Source organism: Natator depressus, chromosome 4 (genome assembly GCF_965152275.1).
Source record: "Natator depressus isolate rNatDep1 chromosome 4, rNatDep2.hap1, whole genome shotgun sequence".
NCBI lineage: Eukaryota > Metazoa > Chordata > Testudines > Cheloniidae > Natator > Natator depressus.
The window spans coordinates 8450653-8475686 of NC_134237.1; the positions used below are offsets into that span (position 1 = coordinate 8450653).

The 25034-nt window shown below is 43.5% G+C and overlaps 1 protein-coding gene across 16 annotated transcripts in view; it reads right to left on the bottom strand.

Annotated features, from left to right (window-relative positions):
- EPHA5 (EPH receptor A5) overlaps positions 1 to 25034 on the bottom strand; it is a 375690-nt gene that overhangs the window by 311314 nt on the left and 39342 nt on the right. For all 16 annotated transcript variants that reach the window (XM_074950322.1, XM_074950327.1, XM_074950328.1 and 13 more), the window contains one exon: positions 162 to 825. In XM_074950322.1, coding sequence (XP_074806423.1) covers positions 162 to 825 — 664 coding nt within the window. The remainder of the gene's footprint in view (positions 1 to 161; positions 826 to 25034) is intronic.

Here is a 25034-nt window from a genome sequence, read left to right on the forward strand (position 1 = left end):
GCCTCTTTCCAGAGCTCTGGTAAATGAGAACCAGGTCCATTGACTTCAGTGAGACTATCTATGACACATGTTACTCTGCAGTATGAACGAGCGTACTCGAATAAGACCCAAGATGTGTGCAATGCAAAACCAGAGCGTCAATTTCCCTTGCAAATTCTTACCGTGACAGGTGCTGTTCTTCTCCTCGTACCCTGCCTTACACATGCATTTTCCAATGGGCACCAGCCATTCCCCTTCGGCACTGCAATGCATCTTTGGAGGCTCATCGGTCACAGAGTGGTTCACACACGAGCCTGACACTTCCAGCAGCTGGGAGGAATCTGCCCCAGTGATGGTGTCAGGAAAGAGGGCCAGGTTACGGATAATGGAAGGACACTTTTTGTAATACACCCGCACGGAAACCAGGGCGATGCAGGCACCTACATCCTGGAAAGCCAAGTAAAATCCCTTTTTGGTCAGAGGCCCAACATCTCTGACCTCAGTGTTCAGCTTCATGACCCGGTCTCCAAGGTCGAGCTCAGTGAAGCTCTCATCGGCAGCAATGGTGTCAATCTTGATGTACTGGTTTTCTTTGACGTTCCTCCCATCCTCATCATCTGATTCAAAGTAATACACATTGAAAGTCTCTTTGCAAGTCCCAAGTCCTCCTGGAAGACTGTTACAGTCCCTCAGAGTGAACTTGAGTTCGATGAAGATCCGGGAGGCTCCTTCATTGGAGATCCAACTAGTCAGAAGCCAGTTGTTCTGATTCTGTTCCATTACTTTGCACACTTGATATGTGTGTATTGGTGCATAATTTTCATCCACCTCACCAATTTCTTCCCACTGTGCAAAAAGAGAGAGGATTACTTAAAAAAACGAACAAAAAAAGCAAGCAAGCCACAAATCCCTAAAAATCTTAACTTTCTTGCAAGAGAGCTGCACCACTGGAAGAAATGAGAATGTTAAAATGACAGTGATTTCCATACCCTAGGCCTGACCCAATGCCCCACAAAGAAAGAGCAAAGATTCCTAGTGAATATAAAGGCCACTGAGTAAGCCCTTTTGTTTGGAAACAAGTGAGAACAGGTCCAAAATTCTTTTTTATTGTTGCTTTTGTTAATTATTGGTTTGTTAAGCAATCGCATTAAAAGAGAGGCAGTATTTAAGGCAAGACTGTGGCTTAGTCTATGCAGCCAGGCAGTGGAGTGAAGTTGTATAAGGGTCCCCCATTTATTCACTGCATGACTCCACAGCATCACTGAACAGCGCACAGGAGGAAAAGCAGATTCCTCAGGGCCTCTCTTCCCCTCCATACAGGTGGGCAGGGAATGGGCAGAGAGGGGCATGGAATATGTGGAGCTTTGGCAAGTCAGAGCAAAGAGAGAAGTACTCTGCTATCAATATAAATCCATAGCAGATTACTTCCCCTAGAGCAAAACTGGATGAATTGTGACCCCTGGACTACTCCAGGGATTGTGCACTACACATTGCCTCTTATGCAGGGTACCAGGTATAGTCACAATCAAGCCATTGATGAGGACTGTCTAGCAACATTTCTGATTTCAAATTATTTTTAAATGTACCACTTTGAAGGAATGTTAGTCAACTGCACAGCTGCAAGAATCACAGAGATATCACCTAGAATAACACCCCACAGCGCTGAAGTCTGCTTTCCGCTAGCATCCAAGTTCTCTCTGCTTTTCACAACTGAAGTGTCATTTTTAAAGACCCAATCACCCCACTAAGTGGTACAGTGTTGCAGACAGCAGCCTTGGAAGAACTAACAGGTTTTCAGTGTTGCTCATTTCTCCTACTTTTGATCTGTTCACCTGTAAGGATCTAATTCCTAAGATCTCTTTCATCTACTCTTGGGGTTGTTCAGTTTTGATGTTTGCTTCTGATTATATTGGCCAATGCATCATTGCGAGAACTCTAAGTACATAGAGTATAATGTGAACATGCGGCAGACCCTGGTAACAAAGTAATAGCCACATCGTGGGCTGAATACACTCTAAGGCTAAAGGCCTGTTTCTAACAAATGTTGTCTGAAGCCTTCAGCATCAGGGTATTAGCTCAGGGCAGAGGTGACAGAAACCGCCCTCAAGTTAGAATCACCAGGCTAATTGTTTTCATGAAATTTTTGACATACATTTTAAGTGAAAGAGAAGGAAATAAATGACAGGAAAACACAACGGGCTGCCAGGCTGCTGAAAGGAGAAGCCGTAAAGCCACAGTAAGCAGAGCCTTTTGTCCCCTCCTCCCACCACTCCCTCACTGGCTGAGTCTACGTGGCAGTCCGGTGGGCGAGTGCAGCAGGTGTGGATATACCCGAGCCAGCTTTCATCCAGCTAGAGGAAAGTTGGGTTGGGTAATAACAGCAGCGAAGCCGCAGCTGCGTGAGAGGCTGCACTGGCCACCTGGGGCCCTGGGTACTTACCTGAGTGGCCTCTGCCCATGTGCAGTCACTCCCAACTGCAGTTGTAGACATACCCACTCCCGCTGCATTATCTCTTCTTCTTCGGTTCTCTCTAGCCTTCCCCTCTCCTCCTGGCCCCACTCCCCTCCCTACAGGTTGACAGTCTCCCTTAAAATCAGGGCAATTTATTTCTGGTTACACTGTGTGTCAAAACCGATCTGGGAGGAAAGGCTGGAACGCTGGCAACATGAATGAAGGGCTTGCTTCACCCTCCTTGGCACATGGAGCTGCAAACTGGGGCCTCCTGTCCTGGTGAGGGTGTGGCTGTCATGACACAATCAAATCTACACTTACAGGGCCAGAGTCAGCCCCTTTTCTCTCAGTGAGTGGCACCTCACTCTGTAAACAGTCCCCCTAAATAAGGCCCCTACTTGACAAAGCCTTACACGTGCATGACATATAATTAAAATGAGATTTTTCACCACCTTTTCTCAGCACTAGTAAATCAGATGTGACTTGGCACTGCAGCCGATAAAAGTGCGAGTTTCAAGTTGATGATGTCCCTTTCATTGAATCTGGTTTTGAGTTTATACAGAGTTAGAAAAGACCGTGAATGACAACGAACAGTTACTATGTGGGAATTGTCTGATCAAGGGTGCATGCCCATGCGAGAATGTATGAGAATGCACAGTGCTGGTGAGTCAGCTCCTGCACCAATGAAATCAGTGGAAGTTTTACTGTTCCCTTGACCGGGAGCAAGAGCTGTAAAGGGCTGACCTTACACTTTGTGAAGACAATGCTCATTGAAGTTAGGGAGGCAGTGTGGCCTAGCGGCTATCACCCTAGACTGGGACTTAGAAAACCCAAGTTCTATTCGCAGCTCTGCCAGTGACCCTGGATAAGCCTCTTTGTGCCTCAAGATGCCCATTTCACAGAGGTGCCCTAGTTCTGACCTCCTTTGTGAACTTTGAAAATTACTGATGAAAAGTGGTATAGAAGAGCAAGGCATTTTACTTCAGTGGATGCATGGTAGAGGCCCAAATATGATATTTAGAGAGCAGCTGACCCTCCATATAATTTGCTCCATTTCCAAGTAATTATACTTTGCTACAGTTGACCATTACGCCATCTGACAATTTCTAACAATTGCTCTACTTAAAGGAGTGTGGAAAATTTGCAGAATGATGTTGCTTATTGTCTATCTGCACAAGATGGGTGTTCAGAACACTCAAGTCTCAGGCTCTCCACCACTGTGAAATTAAGCTGATTTTCATAAAAGCAAATCTAGGATTTGTGGTTGTGGGAATATACAGAAACAGAAGGCTCATTTGTTTAGATATAAAAATTAAATCCAGCAATATTTCCTGTTTCCTCCAAGTGCTAAAAAAAAAAACATAAGAGAGCAGATACACGCAGAAATAGATTAATTGAGCCAGATTCGGATCTCAGTTGCAGCAAGTAAATGGAGCATAACTCCACTGACTGCGGTCAGGATATGCCACTTTACAGCACTGTAGCTGAGATGAGAATCTGTGGCATCAGTCCCACCTGCCATCAAAAATAGAGCTGTCATCAGAGATGGAAAGGAAAAGGAGGTGCTAATGAGTTAAGGCTGCTTATCTCTGTACATTCACAAGGGAAAAGCATCCAGATCTTATCAAGGCCTCCCACCTTTCACACTAGGCTCTGTCCTGCCATTTAATCTGATCTTCTTTCTTCCTATCTTCAGGTAGGAGAGGACCCTTTATTTCTCCTCTGATTAGGTGAACCACTTTTTTGTTGTTGTTGTTACTCTGGAGACTGTAATCATTCTGTTACCATTCTGGTTCTTACATCCATCCCTGAAAAAGCATCAGGGGCTAATCACCATCTTTTCAGCCTGGTCTTGACTTTCTTGATTAATATTTTAGACATTATACAAAGCACTTCAAACAGCACAGGAATAAAAACAAACTAGAAGGCCTAGCTGATGAAATATGTGCCATAATGGTTCATGAAAAAGAAAGCCTGGCACATTAATATGACAACATCTAGCTGAACGTATTTGCATGAAAAAATTAAGTACAGCAGAACCGAAAAATTGCATTACACATTTTAATTCCTCTCTGCAGTACACACTTTTGAGATATAAATCAATGCTATCTGCAGGAGTAAAACAAAAACGCAACATTAATTTGGTGCTAAATGTTTCTTCTAAGTCTTTAATAGCCTTAAGAAGAACAACACAAACACATTGCAATGGCCTCATGGTAAACCATTTATAGAAGACCTGTTTCTGAATGAGAGATTTTCAGTAGGCTTCAGCTCGTGAGTTAACAGAAGCTAGAGATGCCCTTTCCTCCATCAATACGAGGGCATTCAGTTCACACAGACTGCCAAGGGAAAGGCCAAAAGATACCATGGATCCAAGTCAAAATACAAGCCAAAGAGCTCATGACAGTTCAGCCTCATGTTCAAATGCTAATTTTAAAGTACGTACAGAAACAGGCAACGCCTCTTTCAATCTGTGCTGTTTCAGGAGTCACCGCTTGATGATGCACGGCTATGGGTTGCTACTTTTAAAAAAAAAATTACAGAGTGAGAAAAGGGTTCAAAATTTCAGTTGTAAGAAGAAAAGTATCATGAGAAACTTAGACACTGGTCCCTTAGGTCCTTCATTTAAAGCCGCCATGGGGCACATGGCAAGACTCCATATTGCTTGACGGTGAGAAGTAAGAAGCTAAAAGAAGAACCTGAAAACATGTTACCGCTATTGGGGGAGGGCTGCCATACAAGATCAAGGACAGTAAGATGGGACAGGGGATCTCAAACTTTTTCAGAGTGTGAACCACATCCCAGTAGACACCTCCCCTCCCATGGGCTGCCTCATGGACCGCCTGAGTTCCCATGTGGTGATTATGCCACATTCATGTGGCCGCCCAGTGACTTGCTTACATGGAAACGTAACATTAGGAAAGTACTGATGTATTTTAAACTGAGTCTTATGAGATCAGGGTTTAGTCCATTTGGAAAAATAATTCATCACATTGTCTCTATTCCTGCTTCATTTTCTCTCCCTCTCCCATCTATTCTATCCATCTCTCGCTCACCCTACTCCTTTGCACACATTACTTTGTCACTTGGTCCTTCTCCCCTCCCCCACATCCTTCCCTGATGCATGGTCCCCTCCCCGCCGGGGCATTCCATTTCCATGGATGGGTCTGCTTCCACTCACACCCCATGCTGCTGGCTCTCAGTTACAGGCCCTGAGTGCAGCCGGCCTTAAATAGGAAAAGGGCTAATAAATTATTTTTTCCACATGTTTGGTACATACCCAGAGCTACAGTTTCCTCCCAAACTGTAACCCACACCATGAGAAAACCTCACATTTATCACGACAATATTCTCAGCCATCCAGTTATGTATTTTCCCAATCATATACTCCCCTCATAGAAACCAAAGGCATTCCACATAACCCATCAGATTCCTACCTAAAACCAACCTCCAACTCCCTCTGGGCCTTGCAGCCTGCTTGGAAGGCTAACAAACAGAGTGTGCCCAGTTAAATTATAACCAAGCAGCTGCAGCTGGACCACTCCCATCAGTCTCAGATATTGGCCTACATGGACCACTGCTCTTACCTGGTAAAGCAATTACTATGTTCCTAGGCTCCCTCATGCGGCACTGTATACTCAGTCAACTGTGCCAGCAGCAATCCTGCAGCAGATTTTGGTCATCCATGGAAAGTGAGGGGCCTCGCCTCCACCAGAGATCTGTGGGGTTGGAGCCCCATGGGACTTAGGATGCAGGGTGGGTTGGAGCAGGGCACCAGACATTCCTCTCCCCATTGTCCCTTGCTGACCCTGAGGATATCCGAGTCATGATCAAGTTGGGAGTGGTTCCACTCTCTGCGGCTAATGCTGCATTGCATCCATCAAGCTCATAAAGGGACCATGGGGAATAAGGAGTATAGAGATGACAACGAGAGGCCAGTTCTGCACATGCCAGCTTGGGACTCTCCTTTCTTACAGATCCCTGGGATCTAACCTCTCCCACCCAACCCCATCTTCTCCTGCCTAAGATGGAACAGCTGCTGGCAAAGGAAGCTCCACGGGAACTCTTGCACCCTTAGCCATTCCTGAGGTTCTCTCCATTGCAAAGGAGGATCCAGTCCAGGTTCATATCCCTTGCTTTGAACATTTGAAAGCCGCCGAGATAACCCACATGTTCACACCCACCCTAGAGTGAGGCAAATTCTGCCCTGGGTTACAGCAATGCAGCCACAGTGACTTCAGAGAGTGCATCACAGTGCACTGATGCAAATGAGAGCAGAATTTGGGTACATGTGAATTCCTGCACTGAAAACAAACAGAAAACCCATTCCCTCCCCACAGGGAGCTGAACAGCCTGGTGCGTCACAACACTTCTGCGCTTTTAGGCAGATAACGCAGGGCAAGCTCTGTCATTTCCTTAGGAGCTGGCTACCGATCAATAGCCTCCAGCTCAACACTGGCAAGACACAAGCACTGCTTCCTAGCACAGAACTTTTCTCAGGCAAACTGCTCCTTTCCCCCCGCCTTTGCGATCGGGATTTTTATTCTGTGCAGTTATTCCAATTTGGGACAGTTGTGAACACTGTTACAAGGACACTGAACATCACTTCCAGAACATCACACTAGGGAAGGCGCGTGACAATCCTACGGGTCGCAATTATTGCTAAATGGCAAGCGGTGTCTTCCAAATAAGGTGTAGGTATCCCCGAATTATTCTTTCATTAGTTCTCAGTTACTTCACTGTAAGACAACTTAGTCTGACATTGCTCTCTCTCTCAAGACTCATTTGAAATTGGCCTAGACCTTGGTTACCCTACCAGGTGTGCCACCTATTCCTGCTACCAGCCACGTAGCTCTAATGTCACTTGTACTAACCAAGTCTTCCAGAATCAAAAGCAAAAACGTACCTTTTCAGCCATCTGCAAACTTGCCTCCAGCTACCGTATTAGAAAGTTGAAAAAACAGGAAATCTGTCCAAGCAGATTCTCCTCCGGTGTATACCCTGTGCAACCTCACTGGGGTTAGATGAGGGGAAATCTTTATTGAAAAAAAGAATAATACATAGCCTCCCGCACTGCAGAGCCCTGTGGAAGTGATAACACAACTGTTTCTGGGTGCTCCCATTGACTGCGGCAATGCACAGGCATAGACGCATTGAGCTCGCTTTGCCACCCTGCTAGTCAGGCAGACACCAATGCGCAGTGCTGCCGTGTTTTGCCATTTTATCATGAGGTTAAGGAGAGTTAATGCTATTCTTAAAGCCCCAGTTCCTTGGTCACGTGATTATGTGACAGGTTTCAGAGTAGCAGCCGTGTTAGTCTGTATCCGCAAAAAGAAAAGGAGGACTTGTGGCACCTTAGAGACTAACCAATTTATTTGAGCATAAGCTTATGTGAGAATCTCAGCTTTCAAAAAAAAAATAAATAAATAAAAAGAGAGATCCCTCCTGGTTTTGGAGGAAAACTTCAAAATAGGCTCAAAAACAAGGTGGCAAATAAAAAGAACCTGACATTTATCCTATGTATACATCTCATGATTTTGGGGGCCTGGCTCATCATTTTTGAATGCTGGGGTTGGGAGCCATTTCCCCTCTCCAAGGAAGTGTGCTGCTTAAACTGGCAAACGCTCTGGATAGCAGTAATGCCCCATATATGGTTTCTAGGCACTGCCGAGGTGATGGATGGAAACCTGGGTGGCCGATCACAGGATTGCAAGGAGCACAGATGCAGTTGGCTTAAAGATCTGCAGGATAAACAATGTAGATCCCCAGGCAAGATGAAAACATGTTGGCCACCTCTCCCTTCCATTTCAGAGCTACCACTCGCTCACTGGTCACGGGTTCCAGTTCAGAACATCGTAGGCATGTACTTAGCTTTAAGCACATAGTTCCCATTTATGCCGATGGGACTACTTGGCTTAAAGTTAAACTTCTGTAGAAGGGTTCTGCTAAACAGGACTAGCCATGGGGACTAGTGGCTTCCTTAAAGATATAGATCTACAGCAGCCTGCAGTCAATCCTGCACAACTTTGCACTGGAAGGGGAGTATATTGCATCCAGTTCTGGGCACCACATTTCAGGAAAGATGTGGACGAATTGGAAAAAGTCCAGAGAAGAGCAACAGAAATGATTAAAGGTCTAGAAAAAATGAGCTGTAAGAGAAGATTGAAAAAAATGGGTTTGTTTAGCCTGGAAAAGAGAAGACAGAGAGGACATGATCAGTTTTCAAGTACATAAAAGTTACAAGGAAGAGGGGGAAATTTTGTTTTTCTTAACCTCTGAGGATAGGAGAAGAAGAAATGGGCTTAAATTGCAGCAAGGGCTGTTTAGGTTGGACATTAAGAAAAACTTCCTAACTGTCAGGGTGGTTAAGCACTGGAATAAATTGCCTGGGGAGGTTATGGAATATCCATCATCAGAGATTTTTAAGAGCAGGTTAGACAAACACCTGTCAGGGATGGTCTAGACTCTAGATAATACTTAGTTCTGCCATGAGTGCAGGGGACTAGACTAGATGACCTCTTGAGGTCCCTTCCAGTCCTATGATTCTATGATATGTGCCATCATGTTTTACAATATCCATGTGTTCCTTTACAACACACAAGCTACACAGGGTCTTACAGAGCTTTTGTTGATCCTGGACCTTTATATAAAAGCCGTCAAACCAGTGGCAAAATTCCCTTGAGTACAATGGGAACAGGAGCAATTGTAAAAGATTTTACAGAAATTATACAAGATCCTTAGGCATGGCAAAATTATATTTTTTTAATATGTCTATAATTTTGATGGACAATATCAATGTTTATTTGTCAGCTTTTAAAGATATTTATCAATATAAATTTTCATTACTGTACAACATTACAGGCTTTAAGCATTTGGGGATTTTTTTATCATCAATTTAAGTTTTTACAGCTGCAGAAAAATTATGATATGGAATGACAATAGATACTAAGATCCACAAAGTTAATGCTTTATAACCATTAAAACACCACTTGTCAAAACCACATGTAAACATATCTACAGAGTTTATATGAAGTACATAAAGAGTTTCTGGCACTGCCTAACTGTAAATTTCGATCACCATCATTATCGGTTTGTGTGTGCAAAGTGAAATCAATGTTTACCGATAAAAATCAAATCCTTTCAACCCTAAAGTCAAACAGCTTCCAACCACTTTTTCCAAGGTCTGATATTAAGGAAAAAACTTTAGAACTCAGGAATTAACTTTCTTGTCTCTTCTTGCTGACAACACTGAGTTACGGCAAAGGGACATAATGCACAAAAGGCATACAGTAAAGAAAGGATCTAATCAATTTCTTCACTCAGGTAAGAATTTGGCCTAATTAAAAAAAAAAAGTGTGTAAAGACAAATAGCAGCAGAATATTTTATGGTGGTTTGGCTCGTTCTCCTCAAGTTCTCTAGTTTAAAAGAAGAGAATATCAAAAATTGAGCTATTTTCCTAACCCTTTTCTGCCTGGTTGCACTTCTCTGATGGCTTTCATTAGAGCCACTCTGTTTATAGTCAAAGAAACAAAGCATGGGTAGTACATACTGTACTCAAAACAAGGTAGGACCTAATCTATAGCCCACAGAAGTCAATGGGAAGCTTTCCATTAACTTCACTGTGGCTTGGATCAGGCCCCCAAAAGATTATTTTTCCTAAAGAAAGAAATCGGACACAAAATCTTTAAATTGAAAAGGGTGGGGGGAAGGGGGGGTGATAATGAATTTGGAATCCAAAACGCCTAGCTTGAAATACCACTCGAATTGGGTCACGTAATATTTTCACATCCAGCACACTGAGAGTCATAACAAACAACTTTATAAAATATTAAACAGTTGCAATATATACAATTTAAATTAAATAAAAAGATTGCAAAAGCTCAGGCCATGGTTTTTATTTAAATTTGGATTAATCTTCCCCAAAATGTTTTTTTTTTTAAATCTGGTAAGTAAGAACCGATCCTAAGTGCCTGATAAAACTTGTGTTCCATTTATAATTTCATGGCATATCAAAAATCACCCAGGGAAGGAGTTTAGCATTTCAGTCAGGACTCCGAAGGATGCTGAAAACAGCCTGCAGCTTAGAATTCTCATTACCCTTCCCCTGCCATCCCCCACATTTCTCAGTAGCACTGCTCTTTCAGCAGGAGATTCCTATTTTTGTGTAATCACTTCAGCAATTACCAACACTCCCCCAAGACTGACACCTTCAGACATGCCTGGCATTTCGGCAGCCACCTGGGTGGTACGCTTGTCCTTTGCTCCCAAGCTGCTTCTTCTAGACCAGTGTGGATAAAAAGGTCATGGCTAACACCAACACACTATTTCTTTTGCACGTTCCGACGAGGAGATGCACACAACATGATTTAAAGGCTGGGCACGGGATCCTGCAGGCAGTTGCACCACAGGAAAGACAAAGTTGCAGCTACAAAGAGAGCCAACCTTACTGCCAGATGACAGTGCCTTGGGTTTCACCATTCCCTCAGATTCAGTTTGTCAGCCTCAGAGCTGATATCTATATTAACTAACGAATGCTCACATATTCCCTGCCATCTTTTGTGTGCTAGGTTTCAAAGGGAAAAGGCTTGCCTGGCGGAGAGCAGACTTAAATAAATAAAGAGAGGAATATATTCAAGTTCCCGAGTAAATTCTCACTGCGGCTGCTTTCAGGGGCTCTAACTGTACATAAGTGCATCTGAAAAAACATCTGCAACATAAGGGTGGCAAAGTAGCTGACCGAGAAAACAAGATTTAATCCACGTTAAAGGCTACCCAATTCCACGCTGAGATTTATCAAGGCAGGTTTTAACTAGAGACCTTCTTTTATGTCCCTACTTGATGCTGAACTTTTGGACAAACCAAATTTAGCACAGGCTGGGGGAATGGTTCATGTCCCATTTCCACTACAACATGGAACCATGTTGTACGTGGGTTGGATGGTACCCAACCAACTCGCCCCTCTCTGGGCACGTGCTTTATACAGTCTTTAATTACATGGCCCCTTGTTAATTTTTCCACAAGACCTTTACAATATCGCCATCCCCAAATGTTCAAGTATTGTGAATCAGGTTTCTGCAAAAATCATGACTTTAGCTTAAAAATCATGAGATTAACATCCCTCCCGCACACACACCCTGAAATGTGGGGTTCTTTTTCTTTGCCTTCTGGTTTTTGAGTCTTTATGATGCACTGGGGTCACATTTTTTAAAGCTTTTCTCCACAACCATGAGGACTAGACACTTACTTCTTTGTAATGTAAGATAGGAATTTCTCATAATCACATGACACCAGGAGCTGGGAGTTTAAAAAATACAAAACATCACAAAATTCACACAAAAAAATTGCAAGAATTGGCAACACTGCCTCTACGTTACTCAGTCCACAGGATGGAAGCATTAAGATTACACGGGCAACTGTAAATCTGGCCATTGAGTGCTTGATTTTATAACCTAAATATTCTTCGAATACACTGGGTTGTGGTGGATGTTTTTTTTAAATGCAATTATGGACATTTATTTCCTTGTACCCACTCCCCTCCATTCCTCAACTACACACTGGAATGGAATAGTAAAGAATCCAGGCCAAAATCTTTGTTCTTCCCCTCATTCTGACTGCTGGAAGGGAGCAGGAGAGATTTCTTTTCCTTCTCCTTCCTTGCCCTCTTCCTGGCTTCTCCAAGAGATGTTTCCTTTCTCTCTTCATCGTTGGCCTTGTTGGTTGCTGGTTGGGATGAGCAGGGAGCCAGTAGTTCTGATTCTTTTGTTCCTCTCCGTAGCTGCCAAGTTTCCCATTTCGGGGACTGTCTTACAACCCTTCTGTCACAAAATCTGATCAAACACATGAACCAAGGGAAAATGTTACAGCAAATCATACGTATCTATAGTGATGCCAACTGAGTAACTCAAGAGCCACAAGACCAGCAAAGACATGATTAACTAATGTGGCTCTAAAACTGGCACACAGAGATTACCGACTCACGATGATCTTGCAACACCTATTCACAGTGAGTAGCACTTGCTCATGCAAGTATTTCCATTGAAGTCAGAGGTTCTTCTCATGTGAATACTACTGAGGGTGAAAGTAAGACATGTAGAATGGAGCAGAAATTTTGACAGCTACTGAATCTAGTTAGTGTCATTGAATAGATCGGGGTGGCCAAACTTACTGCCCCTCCGAGCCGCATACAATAATCTTCAGAAGTTCAAGAGTTGAGCATGCCTTCCGGGGCTCGGGGCTTCAGCCTTGTTCCTGCTGAAGCCCCAAGTCCCAGCAGGCAGCTCCCACGGGGCTGAGGCCCCAAGACCCCCCTCCACACATGGCAGAAGCTCCTACCCCACCACACTGCTGCAGGGCAGAAGCCCTGAGCTACCCGTGCCCCAGTCTGGTAGGTGGAGAATGGAGTGGAGTGGAGGTGCGGGGGGCCCTGCGAGCTGCGCTTTAACTGTAAAAGAGCCGAATGTGGCTCACGAGCCATGGTTTGGCCACCCCTGGAATAGATAACAAGCAATACAAATACATGCAGATTCTAGATGTCCAATGTAGATAACAAACTATAATAATTTGCCAAAAGAAAACCCACAATAAGAAAGGATAGGTGTACAACCTCAATGTTTTTTTAAGGCACCTTCACCCTAAACTATAATATCTGGGAGATACATGCTCAGTAACATTACACCCAGGTGTTAACAATGCAGTTTTTCCAGGAAGGTTTCTTCTGGTGCTTTAGTCCTGAGACCGAAAGCTTTGCTCTCACACTTTGCTTATTTATATGTGCAATCAAGGTTGTCAGAACCATAATCCAAATGGGAGGTGAACCCGGCTGGAGGTTACTGTAATCAAAACAAAAGAAGTGCTGGATCTCTAATCAGAGAAGGCTCTGACCTAGACCAAGAACAAAGCATGCTGAGTACATTATTGTCAACCCAAGCTTTAAAAAAAGAGAAAAGGTTTGAAAACCCTGTGTGCACCTTCTTTGGATTAAAGGTACGATCCTAACAACAATTCAGCACCAGAGCTCAAATACCATGGTGATCAGCACGAGACACACAGTCGGAAAGACAGTCCAAGCACATTACATTTCCTTGCTTATTATAAAGATCATTGCAGAACAATTAAATACATGACATAGTGAATGTGTTGCATACACCTGTTAGGTTAATACACAAAAACTCTAGGACCAGATTTTCAAAAGAGCTCAGCCACACAGCAATGCCCATTTTTGGGATCTACACATGTGCCTGGATTTTCAAAAGGTCTCAGGACCAGATTTTCAAATATCCCTAAAGATGCAAATAGGTGCCTAGTGGGATTTTGAAAAGTATTTCAGCAGGATAGGTACCTGACTACCGGTTGTGTCTTTGAAAAGCTCATTAAAATTCAATGGGATTGAAGCATGTAACTCCCTTAGGCTCTGAAAATCTAAAATGGCCAGATTTTCAAAAGTGCTCAGCACCCATCAGCTCCTACTGGAAATAAGAAAAGCTGCTGAATACTGGGCATTTTGAAAATCAGCCATTTCACTTACGTACCTACATGGGATCTGTGCTCTTAAAAATCTGCTTCCTGATTGGTGGGTGTTGAGCACTTTTGAAAATCTGGTCCATAATGCACAAAAAGTGACATTTAGCAAATAAATCTATTTTTCTAATATATATTCTGACATTTGAGTAAATAAATCTGTATTTGAATATTTTAATATTAACTCTGTGGGGGTCTTTGTAAAGCTTATGTTGAGAAAGATACTTTTCCCCCAAGAACAAACCTTACTTCTCCAAGCTTTAGCTCTTGCAAAGTGGTGAAATCACTAATCAGATCAACTCAAATTCTAAATAATTATCATCAGCTACCTCATATTTTCTGAGAGTGAAATTAAAAAAAATGGTTTTAAAGTTTCCAGTGAGAAAAATTAGTTAACCGAAGAGTGCATTTAATGAAAATAAAACAGATTATTAACCTTGTAGCTCTCCTTATGTTGCAGGCAAGACAGATACAGTTATACATACCCTGGCCAAACCAAATGTCACAGCATACAATCTGCAGGGCCAGATTATAGCAAGCCTATACAATGTATCAGACCTTGCAGAGAATGTACTATTTTACCCCTGCTCTCTAATCTGTCCGAAGCTTTTCACACACACAATATTACATTCATGGCTTAGGCCTTAACAACTGCACCCATAAATCAATTTCAAATCTTGCATTAATCATCTTGCTGTAATCAGTGGCTATTCAGCACAAATTTACATCTCATTTCTGTTGGCCAAACAGCCACATTAGGCCTCGAAGCTTATTCAGGCTTAAATGATTATACTCCCCTAATAAACGGTGAAGTCCTCTCCGTCCGCTCGCCGTGAGCTGCATTAACGACATTCAGCAGAAGCAGAGGCCCTGGAAAGGCGGCATTGTGTGCAGCCAGTACCGGGTGCCTCCATAGCGAGCCACAGTGTGACTTCTCTGATACTCCCAGACGGCAGGAAGAGGACAGTACGCAGCTGTGTACGTGTGCATGGGCACATGTGCACTTGTGTGGGGCTGTGCCTGTGTGTTGTGCATGCACGTGGCAGCAAACATTCAGGGCTATATTGTGCCAATAAGGGCCTGCATAGATAAGGGAAATTTGCAATCTCAATACATGATGCCCCCCCACAGTGTAGACACAAGTGCAAAAATGGGCTCTGCGGTTTAATCCACTGATTTACTGGCAGTAATTCACACTAGTGCAAGCAGCGTTTTACACAAGTGTAGTACACCGACTCTAGGGGTTTGCACTGGTGTAGCTACTTGATAGAGGGTGTCTCTATAGTGCAATCATGGGGTGTGATTGCAGCTTGGATGGGGCCTGGAAAAGTAAAGCCGTGGCAGTGTGACCGTCAGTGCAGGCCAGCCTCACAACTAGCTACCCAGGGTCCTGGGCAGCTGAAGCTCACACTGCTAGCTCACCAAGCTAGCACCCTTAAAGCTAGCTCGGGTATGTCAGCTCGAGCTGCAATTACCCCCGTGACCACAGCATAGACATACCCATCGACACAGCCCTGTGTTGGGAGTAGGGCAGAACCATGCCCACCTCCAGCGGGTATTGAAAAGTATGCCTGTTCCTACTCTCCTTGCCAGGGCGATCGGTGTTTTGGAAGGGGGCTCTCGCGTATCCCTCTGTCTCCCTTTAGGGGTGCACCTGTAAAATTACTCAGACAGTAGAGAATGACCCTTGCAATGGTACAGGGATCTTGATCTTTAGTAACTTGCCAATGTCACGCAACTGTGGGCAGAAACAGAAACGTTAAAGCAATTAGTATTAGTGTTACCACAGTGCGCCAAGGGGCCCTGCTCATGGATCAGGTGCTAGGTGCTGTACAGACACAGAAATGAAGTTCCGTCTCTTTCTAGCTGTCCTGAGTGCCACATCTTTATCACCAGAGGATGTCAGAAGAAAAGCAAGGGCTGGATTTTCTGAAGAGCTCAGCTCCCACTGAGGCAGCTAAATGAGGAGGGCATGTTTTCAAAAGGGCTCCACACCCAGCAGCTGCTATTGAGAACAATGGCAACTGTTGGGTGCGTAGCTCTTTGGAAAAGCTGGCCTCAAAACCCGTCAGGCAGCTGTAACTTGTTCACACCACCTTTGAATCTGGTCCCACGTGGCTTTCTTTGATCAGCTTAGTGCAGGGTATTATATTTTTAATGGCTAACTCTGCACTTCCTTTCTGGATTGCCTTCACTTCATAGATGTGACAGAGGAGATTATCACGTCCCAAAGGTCGTATGTAGCTAAAGCATGAATAGTTCATGATGGGTTTTGCATGTTCTTTCCTGTGATCCCAATAATGAAGCAATCCATCTTGATAGAACAAAGAGCAATTATTTAATTAAAAGATCCTCAGTAATCTTATATTATTTAACTGATATAAAAGGCCTCACAGTGATTGTACATTCTCTTTCAGTAAAGAGTTGATTCACTGTACTGAATAACATCTGAAAATGAATGAGTTTGTTATGACTGCTGTTAAGTGCTTACCCAGTGTAGGTGATAAATTATATATGAGTATGTATTACTGTTATTCCACAATCTAGTTACTTTTGTATTATTTGAAGCCTAATTCCCCCCTTGCACTGCACCAGTGTAACGCCACTGAAACCCGTGGAGTTACACTGGTGTAAAAGAAGTGATGCAGTTGTGAATCTGGCCTTAAATGTCTCTCTAAATCTGGATGTGAAGAAACACTGGGCTATTTTATTTGATGATGGACACTTTATCCACTAACCCATCAGAGTAAGCATGTATTTATGAGATGTTTTATATCATAACAGTTATTTTTCCTGACCTGCAGTTGAATACAATCTCCTCTGACCCGCTTCAGTCTAAAATGTTATTTAAAGAACCAGCTGAACATGAGCTCTCTGTGTGATGCAGTGGCTAAAAGAACAATCCTTTGCTAACGTTGTTACTGGAATGCTAAGTCCAGGTCAGGTGTCCACATTTTAGAAAGGGTTCAGAAAAGATCTACAGTGATTCAAGGTCTGGGAAACCTGGCTTGCAGGGAGATACTAAAGAAGCTCAATCTATTTAGCTAAGCGAAGAGTAGGTTAAGGGGTGACTTGATCACAGTCTATAAGTACCTACATGGGGAGAAGATCTCCGATAATTAAGGATATGATTCTGTCATAGATATCATGGATTCTGTGACTTTCAGGGACTTCCAGGACTTCTTCTGGGGCAGCAGCCCCATGGCCACTGGAGCACCAGCTAGGGGTGGGTCAGCACCCCTCGGGCTGGAGCAGCAGTGGTCAGCCCTTCCTGCAGGAGCAGCGGCAGGACTGGAGCAGCTTCCGACAGTCAGCCCTGGTTGCCGCTGGAGCAGGAGCAGTGCGTCCCGAAGAGTCACCAGAGGAGTGGCCTGCCCCAGGGCTACCGGAGCAGTGGTCCCAGGCCACCGGAACTGTGATCCCCGGGCCACCGGAACTGCGGATCAGCGGCCAGGGTTGGGTCAGCCCCTGCTTCAGGAGCAACTGCAGGCTCCCAGCAGTGCTCTGACAGTCGTGCCCTCCCCGCAAGATATTTTTAGTAAATATCGGGGACAGGTTTTTTGTTTCCAGGAATTTTTGTTTACTGCTCGCGACCTGTCCTGGACTTTTACTAAAAACACCTGGGACAGAGTCATAACCTTACTGATAATAGGTGGCTCTTTAATCTAGCGGACAAAGACATAACAAGATCCAGTGGCAAGAAGCTGAAGCAAGACCAATTCAAACAGGAAATAAGGTGCAGATTTTTAGAGAGGGTAACTAACCATTGGAACAACTTCCCTAGGGATGTGGTGCATTCTCTACCACTTGAAATCTTTACATGAAGATTGGATGTCTCCAACAGAGATGCTCTAACCAATTGCAAGATACTGAACTTCATGAAGAAATCACTGGGTGAAATTCTCTGGTATACAGGAGGTCAGACAAGACAATATAATGGTCCCTCTTCTGGCCTTAAAAACCACAAATCTATTAATCGTATAGCCTTTTATTTATTTGATCTAAAATGGCTATCTAAAGTCCTACACATTTGTTTCTTGGAGATGGGAACATATGAATAGAGGCCATACGTTACATGAGTCACTTCCACTCGTACAGCACTGCTCTCTTAACCTTTTACAGTGTGTGTGTGTCTCTGTGTGTGTGTGTGTGTGTGTGTGCTCCCTGCCAAGGGCCTGTGAATTTTTGCATGGAAGAGGTCTGCTCTCTGTTTGTTGTGTACAGGAGAAGTGGAAACAACCCACGCACCTACAAAACAATTGTGGGAAAACCCTGACATACTAACCTTTTCCCTACACCTCCAGCTGGTATGATTATCAGAGGGAGGGATGATCATGCTCGTATGTGTTTGTTACCTTTAAATCGACACATGCCTGCTGCTGCCAATTTCTGACAATTTTAACTTCATTCATTTTTGTATTTCAGTTTCTTTTACCACTCCTCTCTGCTTCCTCCCCCCGATCTTGTCAGAGTGGTGTCCAAAGTAGTTTATTAAAGACTCGAGTTTTTTATTACTATACACTTCTATTTTCAGTGGCATTTGAGTCACACTGACAATTCTCTCTCTACCTGGCCACTCTCCTGCTGGGCTAACAAAATAATGATGGAGAAGAACCTTAGGCCTAGTTTACACTTCAAATTTGGATTGACCTAGTGATGTCACTCAGCAGTGTGGACAATTCACACCACCAAGGAATCATAGTTAAGCCACTCTAACCCCTGGTGTAGACGTGGAAAGGACAACAGAAGAATGCTTCTGCTTGGAGAGATGCATTAACTGCAGTGACAGAAAAGCCCCTTTCATCACCATAGGAAGTGTCTACTCTATGGTACTACAGCACTGTATCTGCACCCATAGTGTCAATGTTGACTAAGATATAACAGAACCCTATATTCTCCTCTCTAATAATGAGCCATCTGTAGGTGCCTGCACCACGCTCAAGAGGCTAACATACTGGACGAGGAATATCAGGGGGCTGTGGTAATTCCACGGATGAAATAGGTCAAAGATTCCATTCCGCTTGGACCGACACTGGGCCAGTGACTAGGGCAGCATCTTGGAAGTGGGTGTTTAAGAGAAAGAACTGCAGGAGCTCAGTGTCGGTGTTTCTTTGGGAGTGCGGAGGAGTTCAGCCAGCAGAAAAAAGGGATGGTGGGTCAAGGGGAAAGAAGAAGAATCTGGTTGGGTTGAGCAGTGAAGGGAGAATCTTCTCAAGGCCTATCTGAACCTTTTGAGGTTAAGAGCCCTGCCACTTTGTGTTGTGATCTGAGGAGATCTCACAAGCTAGTCTGGATCAGTGGTTGGATCCAAGAAGCACATAGGTGTGGCAGGCGAATGGTGCTGGTGATTCACGAGAAAGAATTTGTCCTCAAGAAACAATATTAAACCAATTCTCCAACATGGCAACAAGCACCGGGCTGCAGAATGTGCCACCTTTCAGAGAAGACGTGATACCTTGCTCCTGACCACATGTGGTCATTAAGAACTTCCTAGTACTGGCCACAAGACTCAGAAAAGAAGGGGTGTTAACCTCTGGCAGAGCTCCAGCTCAGTTAATCACTCCACCTACTTCACTTCAGATGGAGTTCCATTTGGACTCTTCATTTCCTCTCTTATACTGGGCTTGATCTTGTGCTGGGATCCACCAGCATGACCACCCCAGCCATGCAGAATTCCAATGTGATTTTGTAACTGTACGTGGAGAAAGGGTCTCAGTGCAGAATCTAAGCCATCTTGTGTAGCTCTTTTGCTCCAGCTGCATCATCTCAACATCGATATGGCAGCATTTTATTGGTGGGTAAGGCGATCCCTATCTTTAGTTTGTATCTCAGATTAAGATTTTAAAATCTGCAGGAGTCTGTTGTAGGAAAGGCACTACAGCATAAAAATGAAATGTATCATTTACCAGACCATATTCTTTTCTGATTCACTACAGAAATGAACAGATGGATTGCCAATTTGCTGAATACACATGAAGTCAGAAGTTGGGTTTATTATTATTAAGCAGCATATTTACCCCTAGGAAATCAATCTTTGATGTCTGTTCAAACTTCAGATCTTTCCACCAAAGTGATCACAGTAAAATGCCGAAATGTTTACTTTGTTATCAGAGGAGGTGTATAAACATACTGGGGAAAATTTAAATATAAAAAATGCCATTCTGGTAGAAAGAACTAATTAAAATAGGCAATACCAGCACTGCCGATTATGTTATTTAATTGACATTCTTCTTACTAAAATACATATCCAGTGAAAATTTAGATTAGAGAACTAAAGACATGGTATTCAGATGTTGAAAAGTTGCCTCCATAGTGTATAATACATAAAGCTTTCTAATAATGTGTGCTCTCATCCATAAATTATTGAACACAAAGGGAACTTAAAGTGCTAAGCTGTGGAAGAAATTTCATACTAAATAAAACAATAAACTGCTCAGGAGAAAGCCACACAAAGAAAACCCTGTTGCTGCATCTGTCTAGTTTTTCCCCCTCAAATTGCCTGTTTATCACATCACACTTTTTAAAGCTGTCACTTGACCTTGGTGCAGCATGTGTCTGTGTGAACGTATATACATCTATAGGTACCTTTTGCACAATTTTAAGTAGACAGTAATTAATCCATTGATTTATTCTAACAGTAGTTATCTCGTCGCTAATTCTTTTCTACAGTAATTATGTTCCCAGATCTATTCCCAAGCTGTCTATCTGCAAGGCCACATCAGCTAGGTGGACGATATGATACAGACGGTACATTGAAGATAATCGCTCCAACTTCACAATTTGAGATTTGCGCTAATTTGAGCCACCTGCGTTGTCCACTCCTGTTGGTTTTATTTAGCTGTACACAAGCCCCGTGAGCCCAAATCTTCAAACCCTTCCTCAGCTGCTTGCTCACTTAGGGCCTGATCCAAAGCCTGTTGAAGTCAATGGAAGTCTTTCCACTGACTTCAATGAGTTCTGGATCAGGTTCTTAGGTCTCAATCCTGCAAGACCTGCATGGATGGACACAGATGCCTGCACAGAGTTCCACAGACAAAGATGGGACTCCATGAGAGCATAACTGTTTTCCCATACAAATCCTTTGCAGGATCAGGCCCTTAAACAGTCCCATAAGTCAAGGGTACTACATTCCTGGGCAATGATTACTTTTTGGATAAGGGGTTGTAAGATTGGGCTCTTTTGCTCTATATTATAATCACACAACTTTCCAGGAAGGCTATGCTATAGTCTTTTGCCTTATTTCTATTCTGTGTATGCAGACATACTCAAAGGTGATTTTCTTATATCCATGTGATAATGTGGACAGATAAGTGATACATTTATGGATCCTCCTAGGCAGGAAGTAAGCGGCGGGTCCCTTTGGGAAACTTGGGAGTCTCCCCTTCTCAGTGGTATGAAGATCCCATTTCTGACCCTGAATGTGTCATGAGATATAAAAGCTACCCCTGGGGGAATTCTGTGCCAAGAATTCCAAAATTCTGCACCAAAAAATCCCAAATTCTGCAAAATTCTGCATATTTTATTTTTCAAAATAATGCAATATAATCACACCAGTTTCACTTCTTTTGGTAATTTTGTTTAAACAACCGTACAGGAAAAAAAATCATAATAACTGTTCAGCATTTCCTAAACACATGAAAGTTAAGTTACAAATACTTGGTAACCAATACCCCGCACTCCAGTTATAATCCTGGATTTTCACTGAAATTACATTACTTTTATTTTGGTGTTTGGTGTCCTATAAGGTAGAATGTCACTTTAAATTTCTCAGACTTTCCTACATGAAAGTTACAGTTTTGCTAATCATTGTCCTGCATTTTTTTTAAATGGATAAGTAAAATAGACCCTAAACTGTAATATAACCCCATTTTGCCTCCCTGGCACAGGAAAAAAAGGGAGAAAGCACATAGACCTTCCTAGCTGAAGATTCTGTTACTGTCATTTACAATAAGGCTCCTTTACCCCACTCTGACAAGGTAAAGGAGCCTTAGTTGTTAGTCTCTAAGGTGCCACAAGTACTCCTGTTCTTTTTGCGAATACAGACTAACACGGCTGCTACTCTGAAACCTGTCATTAGTTGACTAAGAATTGGAACAATTAACTAACAATGGGAACATCAGCAGCCTGCCTGCATAGTTGTTACATTTCTGCTCTGCCTCAGGGACAGAGCCTGCTTCACAGAGCCCTACGCCTCCAAGCCCCCACGGGATGCAGCAACATTCGCACGCAGCCCCACCCCCTTAATGTCCGTCTCCCCACGGACGCAGGCACACCCAGCCTCCCTCCTGCGGTGATCTGCTCTCTGCTGGCGGCTGCTCCCAGCACATGCGCCCGGGCTTCTGGGGAAGGGGCATGTGTTCCCCACAGATTTCTTTGCTCCCTCATTTTTCTGCGGGGGAGCCAAGAAATCTGCAGAAGGTATGAATTCTGAGCCCCCGTGGTGGCGCAGAATTCCCCCAGGAGTAAAAAGCATCATGTCTGTAACGACTTTATAGACATGATGCTTTTATATCTATTATAAAGCAGTTGCTGGCCCAGTAATGAACATTGCCATTCCTGGGCTTTAGGCAGATGTGAGCATCAAGGAAGGGCCCTCCAGGATACCTATCCATTTCCCTCCATTATTTGCCCCTCTCACCCCATCAGGCTGCTCCATTCTCCCAGCTAAGGAGGGCAGTGGCTGTCTCTGGAGAGTACAGCACTGTTCCTGGGCTGAGAGAGCAGGGTGAGGTGCTCACCGCAGGACAGAAGGATTCCAGTCCTTGCTGCACCACTTGGGAAGTCTGTGCCTCTGTGTTTGACCGCTCTGTACAGAGGGTGGATCAGCTTTTCTGAACCGTGAGTAGTCTCCCCTCACAGTTACTCTTCTCCTTCACCGTTCTCCCCATGAGCAATGTCAGGGTACATCAACACTGCAAAAAAAACCCAAACAAACATGGCAGCAACTGGCAGAGCCCAGGTCACCTGACTGGGGCTCACGCTATGGTCTAGCAGTGTTAGACGTTCCCACTCAGGCTGGAGCCCAGACTCTGAGACCCACCCCCTTGGCCGGGTTTCAGAGCCTGGGCTCCAGCCCAAGGAGGAACGTCTACACTGCTATTTTTAGCCCCATAGCATGAGTCCCACAAATACAAGTCAGTTGATCCAGGCTCTGAGACTGGCTGCCATGGTTTCTTTTAAAACAATGTAGACATACCCTCAGTTCTCTTCTCTCCTCCACACTCACCCATAGGCCCGTGATGTTGTTTCTCTTCCCTTACATGCCCAAGTAGTGAATGGCTCCCTATCTTCTTACACAACAGCAATATGCATGCCTCTCTTTCCAATGCATTCATTTATTACCTTGTTGCTTCAGAAGTACCCTAAACCTTCTAGCTGGTTTCCACTGCAATGGAAATGTTCTGCTCCCTTTTTTGTGTCCACAGCTCCCCTTTGGTTTCTCTAACATTATTGGAAGAACCAAATCAACATGAGCTTGGAGAACGATGTGGCGGCTAAGAGAGCAAAGGCAATCCTTTGCAAAGATCGCTGGAACGCTGTGCCCAGTTGAGGTGTCTGTATTTCTAAAAGGATACTGAAAATTGAAAAGGGTTCAGAAAAGAGCTGCAATGATTCAAGACTTGGAAAACCTGACTGGCCGTGAAACTAAAGAAGCTCCCTCTATTTAGCTTAACAAAGAGAGGGTTCTGAGGTAGCTTCATTACAGTCTACGCGTATCTATGTGGGGAGGAGGATACTGACAGTTGAGGGCTCTTTCATCTAGCAGGGAAAAGGCATAATAAGAACCAGCGGCTGGAAGCTGAAGCTAGACATATTCAGACTAGAAGTAAGGTGCAGACTTCTTCCCGTGGAGGGTCGTTAAACACTGGAATCCCTAGGGATGTGAGGGATTCCCCATTCTCTGAAATCTTTAAACCAAAATGGGATGTCTTTCCTATGGTAATGATACTAAACTTCCTTTGTAAAGCACTTTGAGATCTACTGATGAAAAGCACGACCTTCGTGTCATTATTATATCTATATGATGACTATAGCTCAAACAGAAGTGACTGGTTTTATCGTAGAGCCACTCAGTGTGTAATGCGGGAGGATAATTACAATAGTGCCTTCTGGCCTTAAAACCTACGAATCTGTGAAAGAAGCAACCTTCAACCCAGCCCTTACTTTGAAATGGAAATAAAAACCAGACACATGCTGTTGCTTAACAAACTATTATTTTTATTTTATTTTACTGATTTACTCAAGTAGGAACATAGAATTATAATTCAGAACGAAACAGCACATCAAGAACGTTGATTTTTAATTAACAATTATTTTTAATTAACAATTTTAAACAGTGTGGAATTGCTGAGTTTCTTCTTTGTTATTATTATTTTGATTACACTTTTCTTGATTTCATTCATAACGAAGGGGAAAAAAACACAATTAGAGCAACGAAATAGTGAGGGGCTTAGAAATTTAAAGATGTATGCCTGGCAGGGGAGGACAGTGCTACAGTGGAAGGAAATGTGTCAGCAGTGACTGAATCAGACTCTTTCTCTATCAGTAGGAATGTTGATTTTGGTTTTGAAGAACAGATAAAAGCAAAGAACAAGAAAGTAATTTCAAAAGACTAAAAATAGAACTCAGAGAGAAGAATGTAGGGAGGACAATCTTGTGTTTATGGGACTGAAACCAGGTCTCAGAAGATTAAGGCTTAATTCCTGGCTTTGCCACAGATTCCCTGTGTGATCTCGGTAAGTCAATTCCCATGGCCGTGTCTTAGTTCCCCATCTACAAAATAGGTGTAATCACACTCACTTCCTTTTCCTGTCTTGTCTGTTTACATTGTTAGCTTGTTGGGGCGCGGGCTGTCTGATGTTCTGTCTGTACTGTGCCTGACACGCTGGGATACTGATCACTACTCAACTCTCATAGGTACTACAGTAAATAAAAACAACAAAACACAACAGTTCCCCCGCCAATAGCAGCCTAGCATAAGGATGTGGTAGCAGTGAAGTTTTCAAACAATATGTAAACAGAAAGTGTCTTATAATTTATTCTTGGTCTACTCTTTAAGACAAAAGGAGGGTGTGGCATAGGGCC